A 12,447-nucleotide genomic window follows, 5' to 3' on the forward strand; every position below is an offset into this window, starting at 1 on the left:
AATAATAATAATAATAATAATAATAATAATAATAATAATAATAATAATACAACCTTTGGTCGATTGCATGTTGCAGCTTTCGTCACACTTGCTCAAGTTAATCGCAAAGTGTGTGTTCGTTCGCGTCAGATCGTTCAATCACACAGACCAATTTTCTCTCTCTCTCTCTCTCTCGCTCTCTCTCATCCTCCTCTTCCGTCTCCTCCATCGGCGTACGCGTCGTTAAATGGCCTATGACGGGCGAACACAGGAACCAGCGGAAAGCGGCACTGCTGATGTCCCTTTGTTGACAAATCCATGAAACAACTCCAGTTTGCATGGTTTAACAGCAGGCTGCAGGCAGGAAGAGAGAGGGGGCGTAATGTCGTCATCGAACCACGTGGCCAGCCCCTCATCATATACTGGGTTTGGTGGAGGTGGTGGTGCTGGTGGTGGGGTAATCAGTCCCTTTTAAAAGCTGCGACCTTTAAAAGCATGTGACATCTCGACTTTGTGCTCCAAGTGTGTCTCCGTGCGGACGTAAGTAGCGACGGGGGACACAAGTCGGCCCATTTCCACGCAACTTGCACACCAGAGTGGGACAAGTTTCTCTGCGCCTGCCTCTTGAAAGTCTTTGGAGAGACATCCGATCTCTTGACAGGGGCCAGCACAAAGTCAACAGACGCTCGCTCGATGTGTGCGCGCGCGCTGATCTGACTATACTCATCACACCAGCGCTTGTTTTGGCTCCAAGACTTTCTTATTTTTTATTTTTTTTATGAAAAGAACTGTAAGTAAGCCGTGAGATGACCCTGTCTGGAGGCAGCGAAAGAGCCAGCGACATGTCCGGCCAGACGGTGCTCACAGCCGAGGACGTGGACATCGACGTGGTGGGCGAGGGGGACGACGAGTGCATGGAGCGGGACAGCGACTGCAGCGACAGTCCCGGGGGAGGCATCCTGCACGACCTCCGGGATGATGACGACATCGAGGTGGACAAAGAGGAGATGAGGTCCGGTGACGGGAGTCCGTGCTGCGAGAGTTCCGGCGAAGGCGAGACCGGCGCCGGGAAGGGAGACGAGCAGAGCGCCACGCCGGGAGGTCCACTCCAGAAGCCCAAAAGCAGTCTGGTGAAGCCGCCGTATTCTTACATCGCGCTCATCACCATGTCCATCCTCCAGAGCCCGCAGAAGAAGCTCACCCTCAGCGGCATCTGCGAGTTCATCAGCAACCGCTTCCCATACTACCGAGAGAAGTTCCCGGCGTGGCAAAACTCCATCCGCCACAACTTGTCGCTCAACGACTGCTTCGTCAAGATCCCACGGGAGCCCGGTAACCCTGGGAAGGGGAACTACTGGACCCTGGACCCGGCTTCGGAGGACATGTTCGACAACGGCAGCTTCCTCAGGAGGAGGAAAAGGTTCAAAAGAGTTCAACCGGACGTGCTCAGGGACCAGACTGCTCTCATGATGCAAAGTTTCGGCGCCTACGGGCTCGGTGGCCCCTATGGGCGGCACTACGGCATCCACCCGGCCGCGTATTCCCACCCAGCGGCTTTGCAATACCCCTACATCCCTCCCGTGGGGCCCATGCTGCCCCCGGGCGTCCCTTTACTGTCCTCGGCCGAGTTGAACCGCAAAGCGTTCAACTCCCAGCTCAGCCCGGGCCTGCAACTGCAGCTCAGCAGTCTGAGCACGGCGTCCATGATCAAGTCCGAGCCGTCCAGCAGACCCTCGTTCAGCATAGAGAACATTATCGGGGTGTCCAGCTCGTCGTCGTCCACGGTGGGGTCGGCGCAGGCCTTCCTGCGGCCTCCGGTGACCGTTCAGTCGGCCCTGCTGAGCGCTCAGTCCCTCTCCCTGACCCGGACCTCCGCCGCCATCGCCCCCATCCTCAGTGTACCTTCCAGTATTCTTTCTGGACACGTTTTACCGGCAGGCACGGCGGCCACGGTGTCCAAATGGCCGTCACAGTGACTTTTACCTTGACTACAAAACATATTTTTATATTGAGACACTATTCCAGAGGACGTGTAATAGGTGTAACTATATCTTAAAGACTGTTCACAGAGGGGGGAAAAAGAAAACGGAAATTCTGTACAGGTAATATTTGTAAATATTTTTTTTTAATGAATAATTTGACTTTTTCTGTCTTTTTTTGTTTGATTACCATTAGAGATATGTGATATTAGTTTACATTTTTTGTACTGGATGAAGGATGTGGACAATTTTGACTTCTTTTTCCGATGAGACACAAAAAGCTCTGAAATAGTCTGTTTATTATGAACAAAATAACCATGTGTAATTCAACTTAGCTATATTGTGATGTACACTGGATTTATTTGTAAATAAATCAGATAAATAATTCGAATACAGTTTATGTATTTTCATTATTATCTTTCCATATTCACAGAGGAAATTCCATGATGAAAATACGGTCATGTTAAAAATAATGTAATATTTTTATTTCGACTTTTGACGTCATAATTTATTGTTGGCGAAAAAAAAAAAAACTTTTCAAAATGATTACGATGACATTTGAAATCGAATCCAAAACGCTGCACGTTAAAAATACATTTTATTATTTTGCTCCTCAAATCTGCCGAACAATTAAGAAACAGGTGCAAAAGAGAAATAATAAAACTACAAATAACGGAAACTGAAGAAATATAGTCCCAATACAAACCTTCACAATATACACATTAAATTGAAAACCTTGCGACATAGCAATTTAAAAGCAACTAAACGCAAAGTTCTGTAAGGACGACGCTATACTTTAAGTCGATATAAAAAAAATATACATTAGAACAACCATGTATACTCGACTAAGTTATTGAAGTTATTTTATTTGAACTGAGCTGCGACTATGGAGACCTTTTAATATTACATCACTGCTTGTGTCCTTTTACAATTCGGTGGCTCGACTTCCTCGCAGATCACAGTTTCAACAGTTTCGCAGTTGTGTCTGGCTAATCACTTTTACACAAACAGCAAATGGTGTGTGTGTGTTCGTCTGCGCGTATGCGTGTGTGTGCGGCGCCAGCTCGCGCTTGTGTGCGCTCTATATTTATCCGATCCCCATGGGAAAGAGAAAAGGAGCCTCTCGCTGCTTCAGTTCACAGTGAAGAAACCGAAGAAGGTGACGATGATGCAAAACCCTTCTCCAATGTCCACATGGCATTTTATAATATTAATATCGAAATAGAAAAATAAATAACGCTGATAATGATAAAAATATAGACCATGAGAATACAAATATAAAAAATAATCAAATGAGTCGTAGTGTCGTAATCGTTTAAACAAGTGAAAACTATAGGCTATAGCATAAAACATAGATTTTATAGGTCTTGGTTTGACTGTTTAAAATAAAAAAATAAAATAAAAACTAAAAAAAAATTATAGGCCTAATTTCCGGAACCAATGACATAAAACTTTTTGTTAAAATTTTGGGGGAATTTTATAAAAGGAGTAAAGCAGAATTATTATTATTATTATTATTATTAAAAAACAAAAAAAAACAAAAAACGCAACCGCTTTAACAGGTTGGTCTGTCACTATGGTTTCATCGCCTAAAATTCGTCATGGGAGGTGTGAGATCCAAATTCGTCCTCGTAAAATTCAAAACCCGCAATTACAGTTGTAGGTTTTCACTCATGTGCGACGTTTCACTTTCACTTTGAAATGATGCACTTGTATGATAATGAAACAACACTCGCGTTACTGCACTTCACGGCCCCAAATGTTTAACGAGACACCTTCTTATGGAGGAGGGGCTTGTGGGTGGGAGACCATCAGCCCAATATTCACCAAAATAATCCTGCACACGCGTCACCCACGCACACAACACACACACGTACACGCGCGTTTTTTCATCATATGAATCTATTTAAAAAAATTATACTTCTGCCCAGAATACAAATTGCTGACTATATTGACGTGCTCATTTGAAAAGCAAACATAGACTTATTGAGCTATGCAGCTTCTCTGTGCACAGGTGGAGAAAAAAAAAGAAAAAAAAGCCTTGAGTGTCATTCCCACAGTTCTGGCTGCCGACAGGCCCTATTGTTCTTTTAACAACTTTCATTATTTATTTATTTTTATTACAAATTATTTGTCAATCCAAATTAAAATGGCTTGTCCTATTTGATTATGTAATGTTAATGGTTGGACAAATATGCCTTTTTGAGGTTCTCCTGAAAATTGGTGATTTTGAGAAGTGCAAAGTTTCCGCGTGACGCTGGTGATGATAAAACAGAAGGAAACAAACAACCAAAAAAAAAAAAAAAAAAAGGTTCCACGAACAATGGAGCCAAGCCATGGCAATTAAAACAATTCTAATAATCATCATCATCATCATCATTATCTAGAAAAAAAAGCACCGCAGGTTAAAAACAAGCATGCAAAATACAGAAATATGTTGCACAAGTTGGTTTTTCCCAGTTCCGACCTGAAAGCGTTAGAGGCGAAAGTAAACAACCAAAATGGCGGATAGGGATAAATTATAATATAATATATAATATATGTATGTACATATATATATATATATATATATATATATATATATATATATATATACATGTATATATATATATATATATATATATATATATATATATATATATATATATATATATATATATATATATATATATATATATATATATATATATACATACATATATATATATATATACATATACACATTCACACCTATGAATAAATTAGTCTTTAAAAGGGATGTCATCACATTTTTTTTCTTTACAATAAGGGCCTCAGGTAACAACCAATCGGAATCCTGCTTCAGAAAACAGGTGAGCCGTGATTGGTTGTTGCCTGAGTCCTGAGCAACTGTGATGTGATTCTCAGTCCACATCAAGTGGCAAAATGGCCACCCTCTGAAATGGATAAAAACGGGTGGATTTTGTTGATTTTGCTCATATTCCACAAACACAATAGTAAAGCGACTGAACACAAAAAATTCAATTTTGATTCGCTACTCCCACCTGTTAATGAAAAATGAAACTGCACACGCCCTTCTTGATGTACACGATGTGGACATGACATTACATCCACATACAGAGGGCGAGAAATTCAAACCCAAATCCAGTCTGAAAACTAATCGGGTGACTACAGGTCCCTCTGATTCCATATTTCTGCAAGGCTTCCTGTAATAAGGCTTTCACCAATATGCGGAAGCACTCATTGAAAGTTGGGCGTTGTCAATAACGCTAAGATACAAAAAGTGCACAGCTTACCATCAGTTTTTGCAAACACAATTCAATGGACATATCTTTACATTGTGTTGAGAGATTATAGTCTGAGTGAGGTGAATGTATAAATTATCTTCCTGTGAAACAATCACTGACTCTGATTAAAAAGAAATTTGAAATGTGTGAGAAACACAGACAAACGGATACCAATCTGATCTTTGTTTGAGCGATCTGAAGGGTCTTGATATCATTCAAAATCAAAAGTCTTCATGCTAAGCGGCCTTAAATTTCCACACTTCACAATCCAAAACACTCATTTGGATGTTATCGTGAATGTGAGAATGAACGGTTGTCTTCATGCGTCATTTTGAGGATTGAAGGTGATCAGTCAAGGCTCAAACCCCGAATCACTTGACTGGGATCGACTTCAGCTTTCCCTGACCCTCACCATGGTAAGTGGAAAATGAAATACCAGTAATTGTAGCGAGGAGACAAGGAACAACAAACACTGATTAGACTTATCATTTCTAATCTACATTTGGGATTGTTTTTGTGGTCTCAGATAACATTTTAGCTCAGTACACTTCTTGCTTTGCAATAAACCCAGACTAGACGAATCTCATAAGGAAATTTACGACATACCCTTCAACATCAGCCATTGTGGGATACTAAAAAATACAATTAAAAACTACTGACGTGAGATTTGACAAGAAATGACAAGAAATCAAACCAACTGTGAGTTGGCAATAGGGCTGTGCAGATTGATAGAATCAATACTAACGTGAGTATCAGTATCGGATCAATGCTATAGAGCTAGTGTCGATATTTGACATTTATTTATTGATAATATCTATTAATTTTGTTTTTTCATGCCTTTGTAGCACACACGCATGTGCCGGCCTGCCAATGACAGTGGTGGGCGGCACTGGCAGTAACAAATAATTCTTTTCACAGCGAATGACATGACAATGAGTCATATTATGCTTCGTTTGAGCCTTTTCCAACTACTAGTAAGCTAGGTATTAGTGTAGCCCAACATCTAAGTATCGTTTATGTAATGTGAATAGACTAGAGGAACTTCAGTGGCTGACTTTTATTTGAGTGTGCAAGAGTGACAGGGACCAAGAATATGAAGATTATTACGCTAGATTGCAAATTTAAATAACAGCCCTGGTATCTTTCCCTTGAGGATATTATGGCATGTTTAAGAACCTAACAAGAAAGTTGTTGAAAGTACTTGGCGGTATTGGCGATATTGCCACCAGTATTTACTTGGTATCAATCAATAACAAAATCTCAAGTATCTCAAGGCTCGGGGTGGCAAGCAGCATCATATGGTGGATCGAACAGGTGTGTCAAACAAATTTTTGTCACGGGACACTTTGTAGTTATGGCTTCCCTCAAATGTCTGTTCTGATCATGAAAAAAAAAAATGTTTAATCGTCTCATCATTAGGGATGTAATGATAAGGGCAATATCGTGATATCGTGATATTAAAACTGCCACAATATCGCCGTCGTCATGTTCACGATATTTAAAAGCAACACATCTGTTAAAAAAGCCAGGTTGATTTCCATTTGTGCAGTCTAGCACCCTCTGGTGGCTACTTTTATAGTGAAATAAAATTTTCATTAGGGATGTTTTGGCCTTCTATGTTTAAAATCTGTGCTAATGGTCAGATGAAGGGGAACGTGAACCGAGTCAATATGTGGAGGAACTCCAACGTGTGCGTGCATTAACAAATAAGCGTCTCAATATTGTGATTAGAGATTGTAGGTGGTTTATATGAATTGCTATTATGTACAAAAGCAGAATATTGTGCTTTTTTTAGATCTCTTTTTTTTTTCTTTTTTTTTTTTTACAAATATTAAATATCGCCAACCTCCCACAATATCGTGCTATCGTATCGTGAGCTTCATATTGTGATAATATCGTATCATGATGTTTGGATATTGTTACATCCCTACTCATTATATTATTACACATACACAACAAATTGATAGATTACTAGTTTTGAAATCAGAAGTTAAGGATATTTGTTAATCATTGCTCAAGTTACTATAAAATGGGTAACAAAAAAATATTGCAAAACTTTTTGGTATAGATTTTAGCAAAGATCGTGGAAACTGACGTACATTATTTTTTTTTGCTTATGTGGGCCACATAAAATAATATGGTGGGCTGGATCTAGCACCCGGAGCCTTGAGCTTGACAACTGTGATATAATGGCTCATTGTTTTGTAAATTTGTTTAAGTTCAGATCATTCCGATGCAAAAACAAACATTGGATCAGGCCAACATTTTCATTGAACATTCGGTTCACATAGAAATGAGTGGCAAAGCAGATATCAAAAAGTAACATTAAAGGATATCAGGAAGTTGGATTGTTTGTGGTCAAATGAATAATTTCTCCCAACATAATTTGTTGCATGACCATGGTGTTTTCTACCTCTACGCACTGCCACTGGAAAACTCCTCCATAATACCTAGGAGGTCATCTTCCACACCACAACAGCAATAGCTTTCTCCAGGGAGGAGGCCACAGACAGTAAATGTAGGTACAGCAGTTACTGAATATTTAAAAAGGCATCAAGATGAAGCAATAAATGACAAAGTAAAGCTGATGTGGCCAGGCATTAATAACTAATGGCTATCAGTGAGTTATTGGCTGCTCGCTTTGTAATGAAAGTGTCATTGCAAATCAGCAGTTGTCCAAGGTTATTATTATTTATACATAATTGATGCCAGAACCACAAGGAACACGTCCACCCAACACCTTGGGAACAAAGACGTTGGTGTCAACACAGGAAAAGGTCACAGAGGAGATCATGCCCGTCGGCTCAGATTTACACTGAGAGGGGAGGGTAAAATCGGGCCCTTCATAATACCACATCTGTATACAGTATAGACAAGCAAAAAACTACAGGTTAGACATGATATATGCATTTTCTACTAGTGATAAATATAATTACTAGTACAGATTATAATTGGTTATCTTTCATGACAAGCTGCTGTCTAGTTTAATAATAATAATAATAATAATAATAATAATAATAATAATAATAATAATAATAATAATAATAATAATAATAATAATAACTAGAGCTGCGAGCAGCTATAAAGGGCCCTCGCAACCTGGGCCACGTTGGGGTACTTGCACGTCGGGGTACTGGCACGTTGGGGTACTGTCAAATCGGACAAGGACCATCTAAAATGTTTTTGACAAGCTTTGTGAGTGCAAAAGGCCAAAGATGGTGTGCAATTCCCAAAATAAATTCAAAATGGCGGACTTCCTTTTAGGTTTAGCATACGGCTACAGAATACTTTTTGTAGGTCTTAAGCTAATAGGTATGCCTCCCAGTTTTCACAAATCTAGGTCAAGTCATCTTTAGTTGTGTATCGCTTGAATCATACAATTGGAAATGCTCCATAAAAATGCATAGAGGGCGCTATTGAGCACAACGTTGGGTTACTTGCACGTCAGGGTACTGGCACGTTGGGGTACTGTTACATGGAACAAGGACCATTTAAAATGTTAGTTTTTTCCATGCCTTGTTTGTGCAAAGTTTAATGAAAGAGGCCAAAAATGATGTATAATTCCCAAAATAAAATCAAAATAGCGGACTTCCTCTTTGGTTTGGCAAATGGCTACATAATACTTTTTTGTAGGTAATCTGCTGATAGGGGTCTGTCCTAATTTTCACAAATCTAGCAGAATCATACAATCGGAAATACTTCATAAAAATGTCTAGAGGGCGCTATTTATTGCAAATTGCACAATAAATCTCTAAAAATTCATGTTCATGACAAGTCTGATGTGTTTGCAAAGTTTCATGAGTTTTCACACATGTATAGATAAAAAAACAAAGCAGCACTTTACTTGGCAAACAATGCATCGCTATAGCAGCAGCGTGCGACAAAATAAAACTTGCGATAACTTTGCATCTTAAACATCTTACGATGAAAGACACCAAGTTTGAAGACGGTCGGATGAACTTTGTACGAGGAGTTCGTTAAAATATGACCCCTGAAAAAGGCCACAAAAAATGGCAACAAATCCCATCGTAAATCAAAATGGCGGACTTCCTGTTTGGTTTAGCACATGGTTCCAAGAGACTTTTTTGTACATCGTAGGCTCTTATGTATGCCTGCAAATTATCATCGCGCTAGGTGAAACGTACAACCGGGAATGCTTCGTTAAAGAGGAGTTTTCTAGCTCAAAATGTGATGCCCGGCCCCTGGGGGACTTCCTGTTGGGTTTAGCACATGGCACCAAGAGACTTTTTTGTACATTGTGGGCTGTTACATATGTCTACAAATTTTTGTAGCTCTAGCTACTTCGTACAACTGGGAATGCTTCATTAAGAAGGATTTTTTTCCTTTGCAAAAAGTGCATGCCACGACAACAGCGTGCGACGAAATAAAGAGCTTTCAATAACTTTTCATCCTCAACATCTTAAGATGAGTCACACCAAGTTTGAAGATGATCGGATAAACTCTGTAGGAGGAGTTCGTTAAAATAAGACCCCTACGAAATGGCCCAAAAAATGGCAACACATTCCAAAGTAAATCAAAATGGCGGACGTCCTGTTAGGTTTAGCATATGGTTCAAAAAGAGTTTTTTGTACCTCGAGGGCTGTTATATACCTCTACAAATTTTGGTAACTCTAGGTGAAACGTACAGCCGGGTATGCTTTGTTAAAGAGGAGTTTTTTAGCTCAAAATGTGATGCCCGGCCCCTGGGGGACTTCCTGTTGGGTTTAGCACAGGGCACCAAGAGACTTTTTTGTACATCTTGGGCTGTTACATATGTCTAGAAATTTTCGTAGCTCTCGCTGCTTCGTACAAATGGGAATGCTTCTTTAAGGATATTTTTTTTCCTTTGCAAACAGTGCATGCCATGACAACAGCGTGCGACGAAATACAAAGGTTTCAATATCTTTTCATCTTCAACATCTTAAGATGAATCACACCAAGTTTGAAGATGATCGGATAAACACTGTAGGAGGAGTTCGTTAAAATAAGACCCCAATGAAATGGCCAAAAAAATGGCAACACGTTCCAAAATAAATCAAAATGGCGGACTTCCTGTGAGGTTTAGCATATGGTTCAAAAAGAGTTTTTTGTAGGTCATAGCCTTTTACATATGTGTACAAATTTTCGTAGCTCTAGATTAAACGTACAACCGGCAATGCTTCGTGAAGTAAGAATTTTTAAACTCTAAATTTGATGCGTCGCCGCCGTCATATAGTATATCAAAAACTTTAGATTTTTTACAATGATGTTGTCCCAGGTGTTGAGATGGTCCATCCCAAGTTTGAAGTCAATCGGGTTAACCGTGTAGGAGAAGCGGGCAAAAGTATGACCCCTGTAAATGTGCAAAACTGGGCCAAAATTGGACATTCAGATGATCATACCTCACTTTCTGTCTATTTTAGGGTACACACATCAAAGAGGTTTTTGTTCATCTGGATGTGCTACGGGTGCCACACAATTTTCGTCGCCATAGGACAATCGTAGCGGGACAGGGATCCGTTTAACCTATGTAGGTGGCGCTATGGAGCCATTTTTCTGTTATCATGTATGGCGACTTTAAAATATCAAATTTTTCGCCAGGCCTGATGTGCGTGTAAAGTTTGGTGAGTTTTCGTTCACGTTTAGCGTCTCAAAAATGCGATTGTTTGCGGAGAATAATAATAATAATAATAATAATAATAATAACTAGAGCTGCGAGCAGCTATAAAGGGCCCTCGCAACCCGGGCCACGTTGGGGTATTTGCACGTCGGGGTACTGGCATGTTGGGGTACTGTCAAATAGGAAACCATCTAAATTGTAAACGTTTTTGCCATGCTTTGTGTTTTTAAAGTTTCATGGAAAGGCCAAAAACGATGCACAATTAACAAAATAAAATCAAAATGGATTGGCACATGGCTATATGGAATACTTTTTGAATATATTCGGCATGCCTGCCAATATTCACACATCTAGCTGAATCATATAATCGGAAAGACTTCATAAAAATGTCTAGAGGGCGCTATTGAGCCATTTATTACAAATAGCACAACAAATCTCTAAATAAAATATTCATGTTCTAGACAGGTCTGGTGCGTGTGCAAAGTTTTGTGAGTTTTCACCCATATTTAGACTCTCAAAAAAGCATTTTTCTTCACAAACAATGCATGGCTACAGCAAAGGCGTGTGACAAAATAAAAAAATTCAATAACTTTTCATCTTAAATATCTTAAGATGAAACACGCCAAAGAATGAAGACGATCTGATAAGTTCTGTTGAAAATATGACCCCTATAAAAAGGCCCCAAAAAATGGCTACAAATACCAAAGTAAATCAAAATGGCAGACTTCCTTTTTGATTCAGCATATGGCTTTAGAAACCTTTTTGTAAGTCTTAGGCTGATAGGTATCCCAATTTTTACAAATCTAGCTGAATCATAAAACACAAAACATTTGCAAAAGCTTCATAAAAATGTCTAGAGGGCGCTATTGAACCATTTATTGCAAATTGAATAAGAAATCTCTAAAATATTCATGCTGATGACAAGCCTGATGTGTGTGTAAAGTTTCATGAGTTTTTGCACATGTTTAGACCAAAAAAAAAAAGTAACATTTTACTTGGCAAACAATGCATCGCCATGACAACGGCGTGCGACAAAATAAATAACTTTCGATAACTTTGCATCTTAAACATCTTAAGATGAAGCACACCAAGTTTAAAGACAGTCGGATAAATTTTGTAGGAGGAGTTCGTTAAAATATGACCCCTAAAAAAGGCCACAAAAAATGGCTACAAATCCCAACGTAAATCAAAATGGTGGACTTCCTGATTGGTTTAGCATATTGCTCCAAGAGACTTTTTTTGTACATCCTGAACTCTTATGTTTGCCTGCAAATTATCATAGCTTTAGGTGTTTAATCAAAACGCAAAATATGGTGTGCAATTCCCATGCATTGCTATGGCAACAGCGTGTGACAAAATAAAAAACTTTCGATTACTTTGCATCTTAAACATCTAAAGATGAAACATACCAAGTTTGAAGACAGTCGGATAAATTTTGTAGGAGGGGTTCGTTAAAATATGACCCCTGAAAAAGGCCACAAAAAATGGCAACAAATCCCATCATAAATCAAAATGGCGGACTTCCTGTTTGGTTTAGCCCATGGTTCCAAGAGACTTTTTTGTACATCGTGGGCTCTTATGTATGGCTGCAAATTATCATAGCGCTAGGTGAAACGTACAACCG

General features: G+C 39.4%; 1 protein-coding gene across 1 annotated transcript; it reads left to right on the forward strand.

Moving 5' to 3' along the window:
* The first annotated feature begins 443 nt into the window (after nucleotides 1–443).
* On the forward strand, nucleotides 444–2,244 carry foxd3 (forkhead box D3). Its single transcript, XM_077534469.1, has one exon. It carries the CDS (start codon nucleotides 786–788, stop codon nucleotides 1,953–1,955), a length of 1,170 nt encoding a protein of 389 aa, XP_077390595.1. The 5' UTR covers nucleotides 444–785; the 3' UTR covers nucleotides 1,956–2,244.
* Nucleotides 2,245–12,447: the final 10,203 nt, after the last annotated feature.

The sequence above is a fragment of the Festucalex cinctus genome, chromosome 10 (genome assembly GCF_051991245.1).
Source record: "Festucalex cinctus isolate MCC-2025b chromosome 10, RoL_Fcin_1.0, whole genome shotgun sequence".
Lineage (NCBI taxonomy): Eukaryota > Metazoa > Chordata > Actinopteri > Syngnathiformes > Syngnathidae > Festucalex > Festucalex cinctus.